Source organism: Salminus brasiliensis, chromosome 6 (genome assembly GCF_030463535.1).
Source record: "Salminus brasiliensis chromosome 6, fSalBra1.hap2, whole genome shotgun sequence".
NCBI lineage: Eukaryota > Metazoa > Chordata > Actinopteri > Characiformes > Bryconidae > Salminus > Salminus brasiliensis.
In genome coordinates this window covers 36,473,914-36,493,341 of record NC_132883.1, presented here as the reverse complement: position 1 = coordinate 36,493,341, position 19,428 = coordinate 36,473,914, and the positions used below count along the sequence as shown (strand labels likewise).

Sequence of the window (19,428 nt, the reverse complement as noted above, 5' to 3'; positions counted from 1 at the left end):
TGGCTACACAGGCTCGCGTGGACGTGTGAGTGTGTGAGTGTGTGTGTGAGTGTGTGTGTGAGTGTGTGAGTGCGTGTGTGAGTGTGTGAGTGTGTGTGTGAGTGTGTGAGTGCGTGTGCAGTGTTATGGATATCACATGTCGTGCTCAATTATTCCACACATGACCATAAGTGCGTTTTTAGAGTTCTCTCCTCTTTTCAGCCACATATGTCTCGTTTAAATATTTATGAGCTCCAGGAACGTGTCGAAATCCGGCTAAAAGCACATTATACACTCAGCAGACATGAAGCCCAGCGGAAAGGTGTCCCGTTTGGGGCTCGGAGCAGCTGGTAGCGCTTTCACGGCTCTTACCGGGACTGCAGCTCCAGGCTCTGCTGTTATAGCCACATAAAAAAAAACTTTTTAGCCTTTTTATATATATGAGTGTGAACAAAACCCCGGCTCACTCTGCAAACTCTCCCGCAGCCTTCAGAGGAACATTAGTGTCTAAACGACTCACCTGCGTGTACTTTCACACGCAGTCTGGCCTTATTTACATTTTATATTCGTCATTAAGGGATCATGTTAGTTCAGAAACAGGAAATGACTGTTTTAACGGGATTAGGCGGAATGAGGCTCACACAACTGTTAGATTAGCAGAGCTGAGTGCCTGGGCGCTGTGGACCGTTATTTGGTGCTGTAACTTTGAGCTGATAGGAGAAGTTTCTTTTCATGGCACATAGAGAGCTAAGACAATGTTAACACAACAACAACACAGATATAACGATAGCCTATCTGCAGCTCTGGCGAATCTGAGGGTTGGGGAGGAGATAAAGAGCTGGGGTCGAACTTGTGCCTCCGCTCGCACTGTTCTGCGCCTCTTAAAAGGGGGACTCCAATGACTCCACACAGGTTTCCACACAATTCAGGCTCTGAGATGTCAAACTAAGTCATAGAGAGTTGTTTTGTACCAAATGCTCTGTTTTTAAAGTGATAAATTGAAAATTTCGTTGCAGTGTTGGGGCTGGAAACCAGTGGTCAGGATGTCCAGCTATTTCATTTACTGTATCTTTAATTTACTGTACTGTCCTAAATGTGCCTTCTGATATATTTAACATTTACATTTATGGTGTTTTTAGCAGACGCTCTTATCCAGAGCGACTTACAGGGTTACTCGTATTACAGAGGTGGGCCAATGTAGTGTTAGGAGTCTGGCCCAAGGACTCTTGTTGGTGTAGCGCAGCATAGTCACCCAGACCCAGGGAATTAAACCCTGGTCTCCCACATGGTGTTGTTGTAACTCAATGGCAGGTGGTGGTGTTATCTGTTGCGCCACACCAACCACTGTATAGTGGCAATGCTGAAAATGTGGCAACTGCAAAACCCTTGAGGACTTTTTTAGCCTTAAAATTCCTTGCAGGAACCTTTCCACCATTCATTAATTAAAATACATTAATAAATAGTACAATGTCTCAAGCATGGGCAGGATGGTTGTAACCATTTCACTGCTTAGATGTTAGAACAGTTCTGATCGGGTAGGTTTCTCCAGAACAGCCAAACCCCTTTTAATAACTTTTAACCTTTTAACCTTGCGAATGTTTCAAATTTTGGTGTTTTTGCTCTTTCATGAACTCTTTCTTAGACATTCAGAGTTAGGCCTGAATCAGTTTCCAGTGTAATCTGAGCAGCATGGCTGAATTTGCAGTCTGTTTAGGAGAGATAACAAGTCGCTTTCCTTTTTAGTTACAAGGTAGAAGCTCTTGAAAGAATCGTATATACACTGTTAAATGGACAAGCTCCATAAGGAACTTTTGGAGGTGCTGCAAGGAACCTTCAAGAAACGGCTCTTGGAGGAACCCACTCCTAAGGATGAAAGCCTTTGTATAGAGCTAAAGTTTATTTCAGTGACATACAAATACAGTTGCCTGAAGATCCTCTAGGAACCTTAACTTAGTTGGGGAACTTCATCCTTTGAGGAACCAGATTCCATAGCGAGGAATCCCAGAAGTTCTCACAGGCACCTCTAAGAGTATTGAGGATTCTTTTACAGTGTGGATGCCATGTTTTTCATTCTTCGGCAGTCCAGTTTTGGTGAGCCTGTGCTTGCTGCAGCCTCACCTTTCTGTTCTTGGCTGACAGAAGTGAAACCCAACATGGTCTCCTACTGTTGTAGCCCGTCTACTTTAAGGTTGGACATCTTGTGCATTCTGAAATGCTTTTCTGCCTACCACGGTTGTCGAACCCTGTGTATCTGCTAGCTAAAACCAGTCTGGCCCTTCTCTGTTGACCTGTCCCATCAATAAAGCATGTCCATCAGAACCTGAATAAACTTTAGAGACCCTGAGAGATCAGCAGTTCATCAGAAGTACTCAAACCAGCCCATCTGGCACTAATACCATCACATATTCTGCTGAGTCATGAATATTACTTGCAGGAACTGACTCCGGCTCCTGACTCCGGCTCCTGAAACCACAGTTTGACCCTAAGCAGATTGTTTTTCTTTAAGGGGTACATCTATGTTGTTTTCACACCCTTAAAGGGTGGTTGGGTGTGTGGTGGGCTGGCTCGCGCTATACTGTGATGGTCTTAAATCTTTAGTAACGTGCTGAGCTGACAGCAGTGTAAACTACCCCCAGATTATTCCACAGATAACACAGACAGTCCTTGTTGGGGCCTGCCGGCTCGTGCTGTTCTGTAAAGCGCGAGCATTTTCACCTTGTCAATGTTAAAGTTATGCCGAGTTCTGTGAGCACAGTGGGAAGTGTAAAAGTCAGTGTGTGCGCGCGCGCGCGTGTGTGGCTCCCTCGCTCGCTCGCGCTGTTCAGTAAAGGAAGCGCGCGGCTCCTCCTCCCGTCATTCTGCCCTGAGCTGTCCGGCAGGAAACCGCCTCTTTTTGCCTCTCCGCCGGCGCGGTCGCGGCGCGAGCTCACTTCTCTCGATGCTCGTGCGCGTGCGGAGGAGCGCGCGGCACAAGCCAATTCACACGGAGTTATTATGTCCAGGACCGCGGAGGGAGTCCCGCGCGCCGCCGCCCCGCCTCTCCTCGCGGCGCAGCTACTGCTGCTGATCGCCGCCACCCTGACGCGCGCGGCCGGAGCGCTGCGCGTGCACCAGGCGTTCTCGTCGCCGAGCGAGACGAACAACTTCGCCGTGGATGCCGAGTCGCGGCGCGTCTACGTGGGCGCCGTGAATGCCCTGTACCAGCTAAGCGGAGCGCTCGCACCCGAGGCCGAGCAGCGGACGGGCCCGGTGCCGGACAGCGCGCTGTGCCATGCGCCGCAGCTGCCGCAAGCGCCGTGCGAGTACGCACGCACGTTCGCCGACAATCACAACAAGCTGTTGGCGCTGGACGGCGCGCAGGGCGTGCTGGTGGCGTGCGGCTCCGTGCACCAGGGCTTCTGCGAGCTGCGCAGCCTGAAGAACGTGACGCGCTTGGCCGTGAGCTTCCCGCCGCCCGGCGCAGCCGTGTTCCCGAGCATGCTGAACGTAGCGGCGAACCACGCCAACGCCAGCACGGCGGGGTTGGTGTTTCGCGTTGGCCGCGGACCCACTGGAAGCGGCAGAGCGAGTGCGCGCCTCCTGGTCGCCGCCACATACACGGGCGCGGGCAGTGACTTCTTCCCGCGCAACCGCAGCCGCGAGGACCTGCGCTTCGAGAACACCCCCGAGATCGCGATCCGCGCGCTCGACGTGGCCGAGCCCACGCGCCTCTTCACCTACGACATCAATCCGTCTGAGGACAACGTGCTCAAAATCAAGCAGGAGGCCAAAGCGCGCAACAAGCTGGCGTTCGTGCGCGCCTTCGCCTGGCACACCTACGCGTACGTGGCCATGAACCGGGACGGGGTCGGGGTAGGTGGAGGAGGCGCGGGAGGAAGCACTGGTGGTGGAGGTAGTAGCGGAGGAGGAGGAGGTGGAGGTAGCGGCGGAGGAGGAGGCGGCGGAGGCGCCAAGGAGAGCGAGCCCAGCAGCGTGCTCGCGCGCATCTGCCTGGACGCGGAGGTGCCACGCCGCTCCGCCGCCGCAGAGCCACGCAAACTCACCGAGTCGTACGTGCAGATGGGCCTGCAGTGCGGCGCCGGGGGGAACGTGTACGGCCGCCTCGTGTCCGTGTTCGCCGCCGAGAATGTGCGGACGGAGGACCGCGAGCACGCCGAGTCCTACCTGTTTGGGGTGTTCGCGAGGGCGGGCAGCAGGAGGACGGCGCTGTGCGCGTTTCGCTTTGCAGACGTGGAGGAGAGGATCCGCGAGGCGCGCCGCAACTGCTCGAGCGGACCCAACGGAGACGTGCGCGTGCTGGACAGCGTCATCCAGGGCTCCGGGGCCGAGTGCGAGGCGAAGGGCAACATCGTGGTAAGTGGACACCGGGTAGGAACAGCGTACTGGTCCAGGTATGATTAGAGTTATAGGACAGTTTTAGGAGTATTATGGGGCAGTGTGTGGGGTGATGTGGAGCTCCGTGTTCAAAGTTATAGGCCAGTGTATTATGGGACAGTGTGTGGGGTGATGTGGGCAGTGTGTTTAGGGTCATAGGGCATTGTATTATGGGCAGTATGTGGGATAACATTGTGTGTGGGGAAATGTGGAGCAGTGTGTTCAGGGTTATAGGGTAGAGTGTGGGGTAATGTAGGGCAGTTGTGGTTAGGGCTGTCGGACAGTGTGGGGTAAGGTGGGGCAGTGTGTTCAGGGTTATAGGGTAGTGTGTGAGGTAATGTAGGGCAGTTGTGGTTAGGGCTGTCGGACAGTGTGTGGGGTAAGGTGGGGCAGTGTGTTCAGGGTTATAGGGTAGTGTGTGAGGTAATGTAGGGCAGTTGTGGTTAGGGCTGTCGGACAGTGTGTGGGGTAAGGTGGGGCAGTGTGTTCAGGGTTATCGGGCAGTGTGTGAGGTAATGCAGGGCAGTTGTGTTTAGGGCTGTCGGACAGTGTGTGGGGTAAGGTGGGGCAGTGTGTTCAGGGTTATCGGGCAGTGTGTGAGGTAATGTAGGGCAGTTGTGTTTAGGGCTGTCGGACAGTGTGTGGGGTAAGGTGGGGCAGTGTGTTCAGGGTTATCGGGCAGTGTGTGAGGTAAGGTAGGGCAGTTGTGTTTAGGGCTGTCGGACAGTGTGTGGGGTAAGGTGGGGCAGTGTGTTCAGGGTTATCGGGCAGTGTGTGAGGTAAGGTAGGGCAGTTGTGTTTAGGGCTGTCGGACAGTGTGTGGGGTAAGGTGGGGCAGTGTGTTCAGGGTTATCGGGCAGTGTGTGAGGTAAGGTAGGGCAGTTGTGTTTAGGGCTGTCGGACAGTGTGTGGGGTAAGGTGGGGCAGTGTGTTCAGGGTTATCGGGCAGTGTGTGAGGTAAGGTAGGGCAGTTGTGTTTAGGGCTGTCGGACAGTGTGTGGGGTAAGGTGGGGCAGTGTGTTCAAATTTACAGGGCAGTGTAATGTGGGGTGGTATGTGGCCTAACATTGAGCACCATGTTCAGAGTTATAGGGTAGAGTGTGGGGTAATGTGGGGTTGTGTGGTAATTGTTATAGGATGGTGTATTATGGAGCAGTGTGTTAGGTAGTGGGTAGCTCTCATCACTGCAGACATCATAGTAATGCTCAGCTCTTACTGCACCATAAGCCTGAAGATTAGTAACTGAGTAGTAAACTGAGTTTAAGGGTTTAATGGGCAGTGATTTTATGGCAGTCTGGGTACTGGTGACTTGTGTAAAAGTAAACAGAGTCTGGGGTCCCAGTGCCAACTTTAAGAACGACTGTATTGTGCGATGGTTTGTTACGCAAGTGAGATTGAATTACAGGGTAGTGATTTAGGCATGCTCTAAAAAGAGGTGTGTTAAATATAACTGAATTTCAACACATTTAGTGAGCTTGCTCCGAGACAGCACATGTTGTAATGTGTGTCTGACTAATGAACCCATGGGTTGTTCATACGCAGTGTGTGGTGAACAGTGTGTGGTTATATAAGGAAAAGAAGTATTTTGAAGTTCTGTTACATATGTTTGTTAAATTATCCAGAATTGGACAGAGCTCCTGGTACAGTAGATGTGTAGTAAAAATGATACATTAGTTCTAAGTGTGTTTTGGAATCGTATCAGGTATGACACAGCATGTTAGACATTATTGTGGGACAGTGTGTTAGGTAGTAGGGCAGTGGTGGCTCATCGGGTTAGAGCTCCAGGCTTTTGATGACAAGGTTCGATACCCAGGCTCGGGAGGCTGCCGCTGTTGGGCCCTTGAGCAAGGTCCTTCACCCTCTCTGCTCCCTGGGCGCTGGAGTAGGCTGCGCACTGCTCATTGCCCCTAGTTCACTAGTGTGTGTGTGTGTGTTCCCTACCACAGAAGGGTCGAATGCAGAGGACACATTTTGCTATACATAGTACAGTGACAAGTACTTGCACCTTTACCTTTTTATATGAAAGTGTATTAGGGAGCATGGGACTGTATGTTTGGTATTATGGCACAGTGTATTGGGTGGTATGAGACTATGTTTGGTATTATGGCACACTGTACTGGACAGTATTGGGAATGTATGTTTGGTATTATGGCACAGTGTACTGGACGGTATTGGGAATGTATGTTTGGTATTATGGCACAGTGTACTGGACAGTATTGGGAATGTATGTTTGGTATTATGGCACAGTGTACTGGACGATATTGGGAATGTATGTTTGGTATTATGGCACAGTGTACTGGACGATATTGGGAATGTATGTTTGGTATTATGGCACACTGTACTGGACAGTATTGGGAATGTATGTTTGGTATTATGGCACACTGTACTGGACAGTATTGGGAATGTATGTTTGGTATTATGGCACACTGTATTGGACAGTATTGGGAATGTATGTTTGGTATTATGGCACACTGTACTGGACAGTATTGGGAATGTATGTTTGGTATTATGGCACAGTGTACTGGACGATATTGGGAATGTATGTTTGGTATTATGGCACACTGTACTGGACAGTATTGGGAATGTATGTTTGGTATTATGGCACACTGTACTGGACAGTATTGGGAATGTATGTTTGGTATTATGGCACAGTGTACTGGACGGTATTGGGAATGTATGTTTGGTATTATGGCACAGTGTACTGGACATTATTGGGAATGTATGTTTGGTATTATGGCACAGTGTACTGGACATTATTGGGAATGTATGTTTGGTATTATGGCACAGTGTACTGGACATTATTGGGAATGTATGTTTGGTATTATGGCACAGTGTACTGGACGGTATTAGGAATGTATGTTTGGTATTATGGCACAGTGTACTGGACATTATTGGGAATGTATGTTTGGTATTATGGCACACTGTACTGGACAGTATTGGGAATGTATGTTTGGTATTATGGCACACTGTACTGGACGGTATTGTGAATGTATGTTTGGTATTGTGGCACACTGTACTGGACGGTATTGTGAATGAATGTTTGGTATTATGCCACAGTGTACTGGACATTATTGGGAATGTATGTTTGGTATTATGGCACACTGTACTGGACGGTATTGTGAATGTATGTTTGGTATTATGGCACACTGTACTGGACAGTATTGGGAATGTATGTTTGGTATTATGGCACAGTGTACTGGACATTATTGGGAATGTATGTTTGGTATTATGGCACAGTGTACTGGACAGTATTGGGAATGTATGTTTGGTATTATGGCACAGTGTATTGGACGGTATTGGGAATGTATGTTTGGTATTATGGCACAGTGTACTGGACGGTATTGGGAATGAATGTTTGGTATTATGGCACACTGTACTGGACAGTATTGGGAATGTATGTTTGGTATTATGGCACACTGTACTGGACGGTATTGGGAATGTATGTTTGGTATTATGGCACAGTGTACTGGACGGTATTGGGAATGTATGTTTGGTATTATGGCACACTGTACTGGACGGTATTGGGAATGTATGTTTGGTATTATGGCACAGTGTACTGGACGGTATTGGGAATGTATGTTTGGTATTATGGCACACTGTACTGGACGGTATTGGGAATGTATGTTTGGTATTATGGCACAGTGTACTGGACGGTATTGGGAATATATGTTTGGTATTATGGCACAGTGTACTGGACGGTATTGGGAATGAATGTTTGGTATTATGGCACACTGTACTGGACAGTATTGGGAATGTATGTTTGGTATTATGGCACACTGTCTTGGACGGTATTGGGAATGTATGTTTGGTATTATGGCACAGTGTATTAGGTAGTATGGGGCAGTGTAATAGGTGTAATGGGTTAGCATGTTAGATACTACGGGACAGTTTGGTTTATGGTGTTAGGGGAAGGGTGTTGGGTGCTATGAGACAGTGTGTTAGATATAAGTGAACCATGTGTTAAGTGTTAAAAAGGTGTGTTTTATGGTATTAATGGAAAGCTGTGTTGTCAGAGTATATGGGACAGTATACTGGATAGAATGGGAGAGTGTGTTTTATGGCAGCAAAAGTGTATTAGGTGTTGTGTATTAGTGTGAAAGGTGTCTTTGGACAGTGTGTTAGATTCTATGGCATAGGGTGTTAAGTAGTGTGTGACAGTGTGTTAAACATTATTAATAGGGGACAGTCTGGGAGCTAGTATGGGGCAGCGTGAGTGTGTTAAGTATTGTGGGACACTGTTAATTGACACTGTGTGAGATATAGGACTGTGTGTTTGCTCTGTGATTGTACCATAATATCCATCCCACATGTAATCTGTGGCGAAGTTTTCACAGAACGTTAGCTCATCTTCTCACGACTTGTGTCAGCTCAGTAGCTCTTTGTTTGGAAAGCACTTTCTTCTGTTAATAACTGCATAAATGTTCCAGCGCATGTTTGCATTCAGAGCACACTGTTTGTTTTTAGACTCACATAGAATCAGGCTCGCTAGAACATGTTGCTCTTGGCGACGGCGGGTTAAGTAAAGAGGCTGAGCGCAACTGTTTCAGACGTGCCCTGCGCGAGCGCTGTTTCTTCGTGAAGGGTCTGCCAAAGCTCGCAGAGGTTATGGGAAGAGCGCGAGGAGGCTGATGCTGCATCCTCACCCATGACCCTGAGCCACACAGCACTCTTGGCTTTGCAGCTTTCTAAAAGCCAGCTTGAGTCAAAATATAAGATGTCTATGCTTCTTTCCAAAACACGTCTTTTAGGTTATGTAAGGCCTCAGTTAAAGGCCGAGGTGGGTAGAGTAGCCGCAAACCACTACTTCAAAGAAATAACGCCTGAAGTAGAGACACAGCTACCAAAAAACAGCCTGAGTAGGATTATGAAAGTAGGAGGTCGAAATCCCCTCAAACACAGAGTTTCCTGTACAACTTTTAGAACTTTTCTTTTGCTTAAAAAATAGAAAGGCTAAAGCGGAAAAAAGTGAGACATGAGACACAAGTCCAGGACCTAACCCAAAAGCTCAGAAAGACATGAATCCCAGATGTAGGAACTGGAAACTAAAAACGGGACTGAAACTGGACAGAGTAAAAGAACATTTCCATTGCACACATATCCACACCGACCAGCCATAACATTAATACCACATCCTTGTTTTTTACAAGCACTTTGTAGTTCTTTAATTACAGACTGTAGTCCATCTGTTTCCTCCTTTCCCCTTGTACTTCAATGGTCAGGACCCCACAGGACCACCACAGAGCACCTATTATTTGGGTGGTGGGTCATTCTCAGCACTTGTCACAAGACGCTGCCCACAGGATGCTGTTGGCTGAATATTTCTGGTTGGTGCACTGTTTTCAGTCCAGCAGTGACGCTAAGGTGTTTACACACCCCAGTAGCACTGCTGTGCCACACTCAGACACCCAAATACTACCTACTGGCTGTGGTGCTGTGGGGTCCTGACCATTGAAGAACAGGGTAAAAGGAGGCTAACAGAGTGCTCCTATATGGTGAAGTGAAGCTGATCTAATGGACTATGAATATAGAAACAATAAAGTGGTGCTAATGTTATGGCTTATGGATTGCTGTAGATGAGTTAAAGCACTAGAACCACAGATATACTGTCAAGTTTTCATGTTCCACTGTAAAATAGTTCCACACAATACTGATTAGTTGCCTTCTGAGAAGTGAGAATACTCCTCACTACTGTGAGCTGTAAATAGCATCATAACAGGGCGCCACACTGTTAAAAGCACAAGATCCTTGAGGTTCTTCAATTTGAAACTATTATGATGCTTTAAGGAACCTTCAAGAAAATGATTTAAGTAGAAGAAGGAACCTCTCTGCAGTTTCAAATGGAAGAACCAAAATGTCCTCAAAGATCTTGAGGACATTGAGGGCACTCTGCTATCACAGTAAAAACAACGAATCCAAACTGAATTGGGCCTAAAATTGCCAACTTATGATCCATTGAAAATTGCCTGGATCAGCCCCGATTCCAATCTGCTGCTAAAATGGGATAAATGGATCTGCTATTCATATTCATTTCAGCATTCTATGATCCGTCTGTTTGCATGTGAAATTAGAGTGAAGGTTCTTTATTCATTTAAAGGAAAAATGATTGGTCACACTTTGGTAGGAGGAAGTGAAGCCATTCAGGACATTTGGGGACTTTGGTGGCCACTCCAAAATCCCCTTTGAGAAACCCCTTGCACTGTGCTATCATTTGTGTGTGTGTGGGGGTGCCTCATTGGAGTTTGTAGATAATGTAATCAAGTGAGTATTCAGAATCAAGGACGTACAACATAGTGAGTAAGCCCAGTCATAATGAAAACAGAGTGGTGAGATGGGTTTGGACAGGTTCATCATCATCTGCTAAGTCCTTTGAAAGATGTTTTGGTGGTTTTTATTAAGTTCCTTTGAACAAATCATCGCTGTTTGTTTGTGTTTGTGTGTGTTCTGATGCTTTTGAGAGACGAGTGCTTTTGAGAATGCAAGTTTACTTGTACATCATTTTTCCATGTGAAAAAAATGTATGACATCAGTGTAGTAATGATTTTTTTTGTCAATCTAAAGACAAAAGTTATGCTTATAGATGTGCACATCTAAATGCACATCGAAATTCAAGGCAAATGTGGATGGTTTTGTTGTTCAGGAGGCTAGAGATAGAAAGTCAGAACTGGGCCTGAATTTAAACTTCCTGATTTAAGAATCAGTGAGGAACAGATGGCTTCCAAATGATGCCATATGTTCTTACTGTATAAAGCTGAAATGTTATTATCAGAAACACATGGTGGCCTGGCATGTGTTTGGCGAGACTCTGTGTGCTTTTTTTTATTATTTATTCACGCTTTACTCTGAAGTCTTATGTACACAGTTAAAGAGATGCTCCATAAATTGGCCCAAGCTCTTTCTCAAATGCTCAACTTTGTATTATGCGCAATTTAAGATTACAAGAAACTTGGCAGTGACTAGTTTATGAGAGGGATGACAGTCAGTACACACAGGACAAATGTACTCCTATACCTGGGTTGTCACAGTATTTCGATTTTGATACTTTTGATACCAAACATAGTAAGTCAGTGCTCAGTCCCAAGCAATACTATAAACCCATGACTGAATCCCTCCACATGTTTCTCAGTCCTAGCTCCACTTATAAAGTGGGGGGTCTGGCCTAGTAGCTCAAAGCAGAAGCTGCCTGAACTCCAGACCAAAGTCCTTAGAGTTCCCGCCCTCCTACAGTTTCCTCCCACATTATCATATGCTGATGGCATAGTCCAAACTTGCAAAATATGTATTCACCCATCAGAACATACCATTAAAACCACTGAAAGATGGGGTCCAGGGGTTGTGAGTTTGAATCCCGAGCCAGGCCAGGCTTTGCCATAAGGATCTGAGTGATTTTGGCCAGGCCCAAATTGTGATGGCTAGATGAGTGGGTTAGAGCATCTCCAAAACGTCAGGCACATCTTGTGGGATTTTTCCGGGATGCAGTGGTCGGTACAAAAACATGGTTGAAGGAAGCACAAATTTATGGGTGCACAGTGCTCAGGGATGTGATCCATGGAGGCCCCACTTCACAACTTACAGGACAACAGAAGACTTTCAGAAGTTTGTTGGAGTCAATGCCTCAGCGAGTTTTAGTGGCCAAACGTCTTACAAAGTGTCTTTAGAGGCACACTCTTGCTCACTACGGAGATAAACAGCTTGAAACCATTTCATGGTTGCCTAAGACTCTTACTCAGGACTATATGCACACACACACACACAAACACTGGGTACCTAAATGTCATAGGCCCTTTCACCAAACCTATAATCATTATCATCATCATCATCAAAGATATCTGTGGTTACAAGAATTTCATCACAGGCCATCCTTTCATAAACACACCCTCCCGCATCTTTCTCCATGTCTCCTCAGCTAGCGTGTGAGCAGTCACTGGTGGTGACTCAGGCAGCAGGCTTTAAGAGTCGAGTGAAGTGTGACCGGAGGAATGTCGATTTGACTTTTTTGTGCATGTAGCGTATCTGAGAGTCCTTCAGGCTTTTGATAAGTGCTTTAAAAAACTTGTGGGAAAGCATCACCTGCTGAGTCTCTCTCTTTCTCTCTCTCCAACCTGCCATGAAGTTTCCCCACTAATAGCTCCACTCATGCGAGATGGAATAAATATTCCTCTCTTTAACAGAGTACTTTTAATGTATCATTTCATCCGTGATCTGAAATTACATGGTGCTTGTCGAACATGCTGAGCTATCTGGTGAAACGAGGAGAAAGGCTGGCCCCAGCTTACAGTCCGACTGATTAAAACAATGGCCTAATCAGCAGAGCGTAAATGAGAGAGTCTGCAAAACTGATGAGTAGGAGTGTAAAAATGCATCAGTGCATCATGCTGGAGATAACGATTCAACTGCATAGATTTCGGAATCTTAGGCCCTGTCCACGTGTACCCAGATATAGTTAAAACATACCTTTTTCTCTGCTTTTGGCATCCTGTCCACACGAACAGAGTGCTTAAGGTGACTGGAAATGGAGGGTTTTGAGAATGGTCTTTAGGGTGGAAATATCTTTGTATGGAGAACTCTATTTGGAAGGCTTCAAAAAGGCAGCTTTTGAAAACGCTGCACATGTTTGCACATGTTTAGTACCAACTAACAGTGGAGTTTGCTCTTCCATTACACTGTGACAGAGCATACTGCACTCACATTTGGAAAAAGCTAAATAAATGTCACTTCTGTTACTGATCAGGAATGTGTGAATGATTTAGAGACAGCAGGATCACTATGGCAATAACAAAAACTGTGGTAGATTTATATGTATGTCTATGTGTGAGTCTTTGAGTTGTGGAGAAAATATTTGACCTTGTTTACACTTCATGCATTTTGAGTATCAGAGTTGTATCCGCATCTGGCCAAGCTATAAACAATGTATTTAAATACGCATTTAAACCAGATACAATCCTGATATTTCAAACCACTTCAGGAGGTGTTCTGAGATGTGTTTGAGCCACGTTATAGCAGTGTTAACGCATCCGTCTCTCCAAGATGCATTTCACAACCAAAAACCCTCCCAGTAACCGGAGACACATTTGACTACTTGGCGTAAATGCATGCGGCTAAAATGTTATCAGGATACAACCCAGATACTAGTCACACAACGTGACCAGGTGTAAATGGGGTCTTTATTTTCTTTTTTTTTTTGGAGCTGTATTTAGGTCTGTTTTGGTTGCTACTCTGTTTCTTAAGGAATTTGATGTTAAACTTTGTGTTACTGCTCCTGCTGCACTGGCATGCTCACTTGAGCATTTTAGCACAGAGTTTGCGTTCTCATGTGTTCTCATGAGTTTGTTAAAACAATATTCAGTATGCATATTTTTTTTTACATTTGGAAAGAGGTTTCTCATTGTTGAAAAAAGGCTTGGAGAATAGCTTTTAAATATATATATCTCACTACCATTTAATTAGCTCTTCCAGTCTTCCAGTGTTTTTTTATATTTATTAAACAAATTGTGAGGCTTCACAATGCATGAAATTATTTCCTAGCGTCTGCTACTGAATTGCATTGCTGCGAAGTCGGAGATTTACACCCCTGCTGACAAGTGTTTGCTTACTTTCTCAGCTCCAGCCGGAGCAGCTGAACTGCGGCGCAGCCCATCTTCAGCACCCACTCGCACTCCAGAAGCCCCTCAGAGCGACTCCACTGTACGAGGCGCCCGGCATCAGCTCTGTCGCCGTGGACAACATTCACAATCACACCGTGGTGTTCCTGGGTACCAGCAATGGATGGCTCCGTAAGGTAAGAACACGCAGCTACAAACAACAGCCGAGACTCACAAGAGAACTAGAGAATTTATGTAGGTGCGTTATGTTGTACAGTGTCAGAAAGCACATCAGTCAGTCTGTTAGCTACACAGTCAGTCAAAAGTTTGGGCATACCTGCCTGAATGTGGTTTTCCTAAACTTAAACCAATTTTGAGCCTTTTTACACCTGGCATTAATATGCGTTTTTGGTGATCAGATCACGTTCGGATTTCACTTATCCGCATGAAAAGCCAGGTGTAAACACTCCCCAAGACTTTGACCCAAGACCCAAGATTTTGATCACAAGCCACAGGTGAAATGGACCTTGTCCATGTTTACTACCACTGTAAATGGAATAGATTTTATGTGATTTATTGGATTCCGTCAGACATTCGGAAATACGTCTGTCGAAAAAAAAAAAAAACATAATAGGAGTAATAATTACTGTGGGTTGGTAAGTCTGCATATACACACTTGCACCATACTTATGGATAAGACCAGTATTACACATTAGTTCATTGTTCACATGCTGTTTAAATTGTCACTTTTTCTGATAAACCATCTATTGTTCCTCCATGATGTAGAATCCTCACCATTACTTTAAATTGCTCACAGTCTCCTGGAGTAGGACAATTTTGTAGAGAAACTGGTGTTTACAGGAAGTAAAAAAGGATCACAATGATATGCTGTTTACATGGAAAAGTGAAATCAGATTATCATTTGGTCGCATTGGGACGCATTTAAATGACAAGTGTACACAGAATCCAGTATATCCAGGTCAAAGTATATCCAGATACTTCCTGGATACAAAACGCATGTTAATCCCAGGTGTAAACAGGCCCTTAAAAAATCTAAAATCTGTTTATAAGACAATATATGTAAGACAAATGTAAACAGTAGAGATAAAAAAATGTAAATGCCTCCTCCTCCACCAAGTGGTTTTCAGTTGGCCATCAATAGCTCAGCATATGTAATGTAAGCAGCATGAGATGTTCAAAGCCTGTTGCAAAAGCATCCCAGGAGGCTCCTCTTGAAGCTGCTTGAAAGTGTGCCAAGAATGTGCAAAGCTACAACAAGGCCCAGGAGGCGACAGAGTAGAGAATGAATGTTGTTCTAAAATGTGGAAATAGTAAATAGTAAAGAAACACACTATTATGTATCTATGTGTGTCCAAACTTTGACTGGTAGCGAAACATTCACCTTGTACCTGCAGTGCAAAGCTAAAGCAACAACCCTCTACCACCGAACATGTCTCAGCTGAGTGACTACACTTGTACAGAATATTAGGTTTTTGGCCAAGCCATTGTTATACACATATCCCACAGCGGGGATTTTCAATCCAGTCCTTTGCTACGCCAGTTATTTGTGTTCCACCTCAGCAGTGTATACAATACCTACTATAGAACTCCGGTGTATCTGGTAATGTGGGCCCATGATTGTTTTCACGATTCATTGCCTTGAGCAGATTCAAGTGTTGGATAATTATTGAGGAGTGAAATTAGGTGTGTTCGAGGTGGGTAGTGTGAAACTATACAGGGCAGAGAGAACTGCTGTTTAGAGCATACACAGACGAGCCCACACGTTTTGTCTAATATGCTGTTGGCACACCATAGACCTCTGAAGGAGTCCTGTGGTACCTGACACCAAGACGTTAGCAGCAGATCTTTTAAAGCCCTGTAAGTTGGGAGGTGGAGCTGCCGTAGATCGGGCTTTTCCCAGTGCATTCCATTGCCCACTTCTTCCCAGTTTGGCCCAGATGGGACGAGCTTTGGGCGCTCAACATCTTGTCTGTAGTTTGTGGTTTGTTGCTCCTCCAACCACTGTCCACCCACCACCCCACCCCCCACCAGCCTTGTCATTTTGGAGATGCTGGCCATAACTATTTGACCTTTGTTGCTCAGGTTTTTACGCTTGCCCATTTCTCCCACATTCAACATGCTGACCATGAGAACCAGTACATAGTTGCTATCTAAGATACATCTTTGACATGCTGTTGTTGCAAGATTATCAGCATTAATCACTTCATCTATAAGTGGTCGTAATGACGTATCAGTGGTGCAGAATAAGCAAGGCTGCCTTGCATTAGTATCAATGTGTATCAATTTTAGAACTAACAACACATGTTTGGATAAATATTGGGATATGCATTCCAAATATTTATTTGTGGTTTGACCATGGATGGGGCAGTTAGATTTTCCCCATTTCTCTAAATTTGTTGTTGCCAGTTACCCATTTGTAGTATCCCCTAGCAGTAGCAAAGCTTCTGACACTAGGAGGTTAAAGACTTAACACATGTCTCCTCCCCAGCAACGCCACATTCGCTAACAGATGCCTGTTCCAGCAAACATCACTTTAAGTGTGAAGAGGGGACAGAGTGCCATCCACCCAACTGTAGAGAGCACAGCTAATTGTGCTCCCCAGACTCAGGCTGCCGATGGCAAAGCGGCATGGCTCGGCATTTGAACTTGCGACCCCCGGGCCATAGTAAAATCACTGACCGCTGATGCCTTTTTAAATTAAAAATAAGGAGAAGGACTAAAAGTTATAGTTAAGTTAATGTGTGTGCATTAATGTAGTATTTTATTTAATTAGCTACATGAATACACCCTACAGAGTCTAGAATGCAAGCTTTTGTGTGTGTCTGTGTATGTGGCTCTTTAAGAGGTGCGTGTGTGTGCGCAGATTTAGGACCTTAAGCATTTTTTGAGCCCAAAGCCCAAAGTTTTGCTGGCCTGGTTTTCTTCTTTCTTGTCTATAAAAGATTTTGTTGTGTCTAGCGCAAGCTCATAGGGGGCTTTTTAACAGATCCTACACTGAAGGAGTCCCTGTGTGCCACAGTTAGTCCAGGCTTACAACAAGAAAGGACAGGCCAGGTGGGCTGCATTTATGGAAGTGTAATGCTGCTTTAGAATACATTAGTGCAAGGAATTATGCGCAAACGCGATACCTTATTTAATGGCCTTTTGACCTTTTCTTTAAGGGGTTCTCGCTCACCATTTCTGTCTGTCACACACACACATTTACCTTTACATTCCTGCCAAAAGAACACTCAGCAGAACTCCAGTCTTGAAACCATCTGCAGGCGCCCTGCATACAGAGAGGTGGGGGGAAATATTCCTTAATTAGGCGAAATTCCAGCGCTGTGTCTCATTCCCGTACGGAATCACCTCTTAGTGGGAGCTTCAAAGTCGGAAAAAGCCGCGGAGGGTCGCTCAGCGGCATCGGAAAAATTCTATTAAAAGTGGGAGAGGCCTGTGTGAGCGAGGTTATTGTGTTATTGTATTGTTTGGAAGAGGCTCATCTGTCTCGAGAGGGGGAGAGCATGCGCGTGCGAGAGAGAGAGAGACAAGGAAAGATGGGGAGAGAGACGGGACCTGTTTGGCTGCAGGGTGTCGTGTTTTAGTCCAAAAAAAGCCTTTTTGTTTCCATGCCAGGATGTGGAGATGTGTGCTGGTGAAGTAATTGCTTGCTTCTATTGCATGTGCTGTGCAGAGCCCGGAGTTCAAAAGTGAGTGTGTGTGTGTGTGTGAGAGAGAGAGAGGTTTGTGGCTACTAAGTCATGGGCAGTAGGCACACAAAAATGGACAGTAAAACATGCTGCCTGGGTTAGGACTTGACTGTCCTGGTTTGTAGGACAACCTGAGCAAAACAGGGATGATCTACAGCAGATTTTTTGTTGAGGTTAAAGCTGGCAGTATGTAGCTGTGCTACTACACCGTCATAAATAGACTATAGCAGAGCTCTGTGTACGCCTTTCTCACCCAATACTGCTAGAGGCCCACTCTGTGCAGCAGTACAGGCAGTTATGCAACATATGGACCAATTGGATGCACATTACAGCTTGTCAACTTTGTTTTTGACCAAAGAAAACGTGCTTTTTGCTGCAGAACATCTCTTACATTACTTTGGCTCAAGGTCAGATATAGGTTTAGGCTTTGGAAAGAGGTAGTCCCATAGCTTTGCTCTGACAGAAAACATTTTTTGACATTGTTTAGACTTGGTTCATTTATCTAACCAATAGACAGTAGTGTAAATCTATTCATACTGACGTGAATTAACCCACTTGGTTGTAACTCCCCCTACCAATGCTTCAGACACTAGGAGGGTAAAAGCATAACATACTCTGCCATCATCTCTTTTTGAACTGCAAGAGTGATGAGAAGAGTGCAGCGAATTGTGCTCTCTCCTGCTGCTGATGGCAAAATGGCATGGTTTAGGATTTGAACTCGTGACCCCTGGGCCACTGTGGTAGCACCTGGGCAATTAGACTACTGGGCCACTCAGAGCCCTCCTTTAAAGTTTTTAAACCCTTTGGAAGATAAAGATGTTTTTATAAATAGGACTATTTATTTATTTATTTTAATGTAGTTATCATTTTTTAATTATGTCTATTATCCTCCACATATTCTGATATTATAAAAACCAACCTGTGTGTGTGTGTGTGAGTAAGTGAGTGCCCTGCAGGCAGTTGTATGGCTGCTCTAATGGTTGTGGTGGTCTATGTAATGCAATTATGGATGGTGAGTTGGGGTTGTGCTGTGCAGTCAGATTGAGTTACTGGTCAACCACTGCTTACACCACTCTCCAAATCTGATCATACTCTCGCTCTCTCTCTCTCTAGCCCTTCCGCTTTCTCTGTCTCTCTCTATGTCTTTATCTATATCTCTTTATCCCTCTCCATATATCTCTACCCTCCACATCATTAGTGTGACACTAAGGCATTGGGAAATCACTCATCTGTGACATTTGGTTTATTCATTATTGATCAGTTACACTCCTCTCAACAGTTGTGACTATGCATCATCCTGTCCATCTATCCATCTGTCTGTCTGCCTACACCGTATGACCAAAATGCAGCGGAGGGGGTTGAGAGGTCAGGGCTGTTGTGCGGGTCATCCAGCTTCTTCAACACAATTTTTGTCAAAATACAACTTCATGGACCACAAGTCATGTCTGTCTATATCTGTCTGTCTGTCAACTTTCCTGTCTTCCCATCCATCCAGCATCTCCATCCATGCAGGCTGTCTGTCTCTAACTTACTATCCGTCCATTCATTCACCCATCCGCTTATGAATCCATCCATTCATCCATCCATCCACCCATTCATGAATCCATCCATTCATCCATCCATCCATCCATCTGTATGTCTTACAGTGCACTTACCAGCAGATGTGTGCTACAGGACACTGGCTCAGCCTTCAGTGTTCTTAGTCCTCACTGTTTTTTTTTCCTCAGTCACCATCCCCCCCTCTCTCTCTCTTTGTCCTTTTACCGTTTGTCTGTCTTCCATGTCCC

The 19,428-nt window shown here is 45.5% G+C and overlaps 1 protein-coding gene across 1 annotated transcript in view; it reads left to right on the top strand.

Moving 5' to 3' along the window:
- Nucleotides 1–2,852: 2,852 nt before the first annotated feature.
- The window catches only part of plxnd1 (plexin D1), a 90,675-nt gene continuing 74,099 nt past the window's right edge, over nucleotides 2,853–19,428 (top strand). The window contains exons 1-2 of the mRNA XM_072682227.1: nucleotides 2,853–4,332; nucleotides 13,952–14,128. Of these exons, the coding sequence (XP_072538328.1) occupies nucleotides 2,974–4,332; nucleotides 13,952–14,128 (1,536 nt within the window). The 5' untranslated portion in view covers nucleotides 2,853–2,973. The remainder of the gene's footprint in view (nucleotides 4,333–13,951; nucleotides 14,129–19,428) is intronic.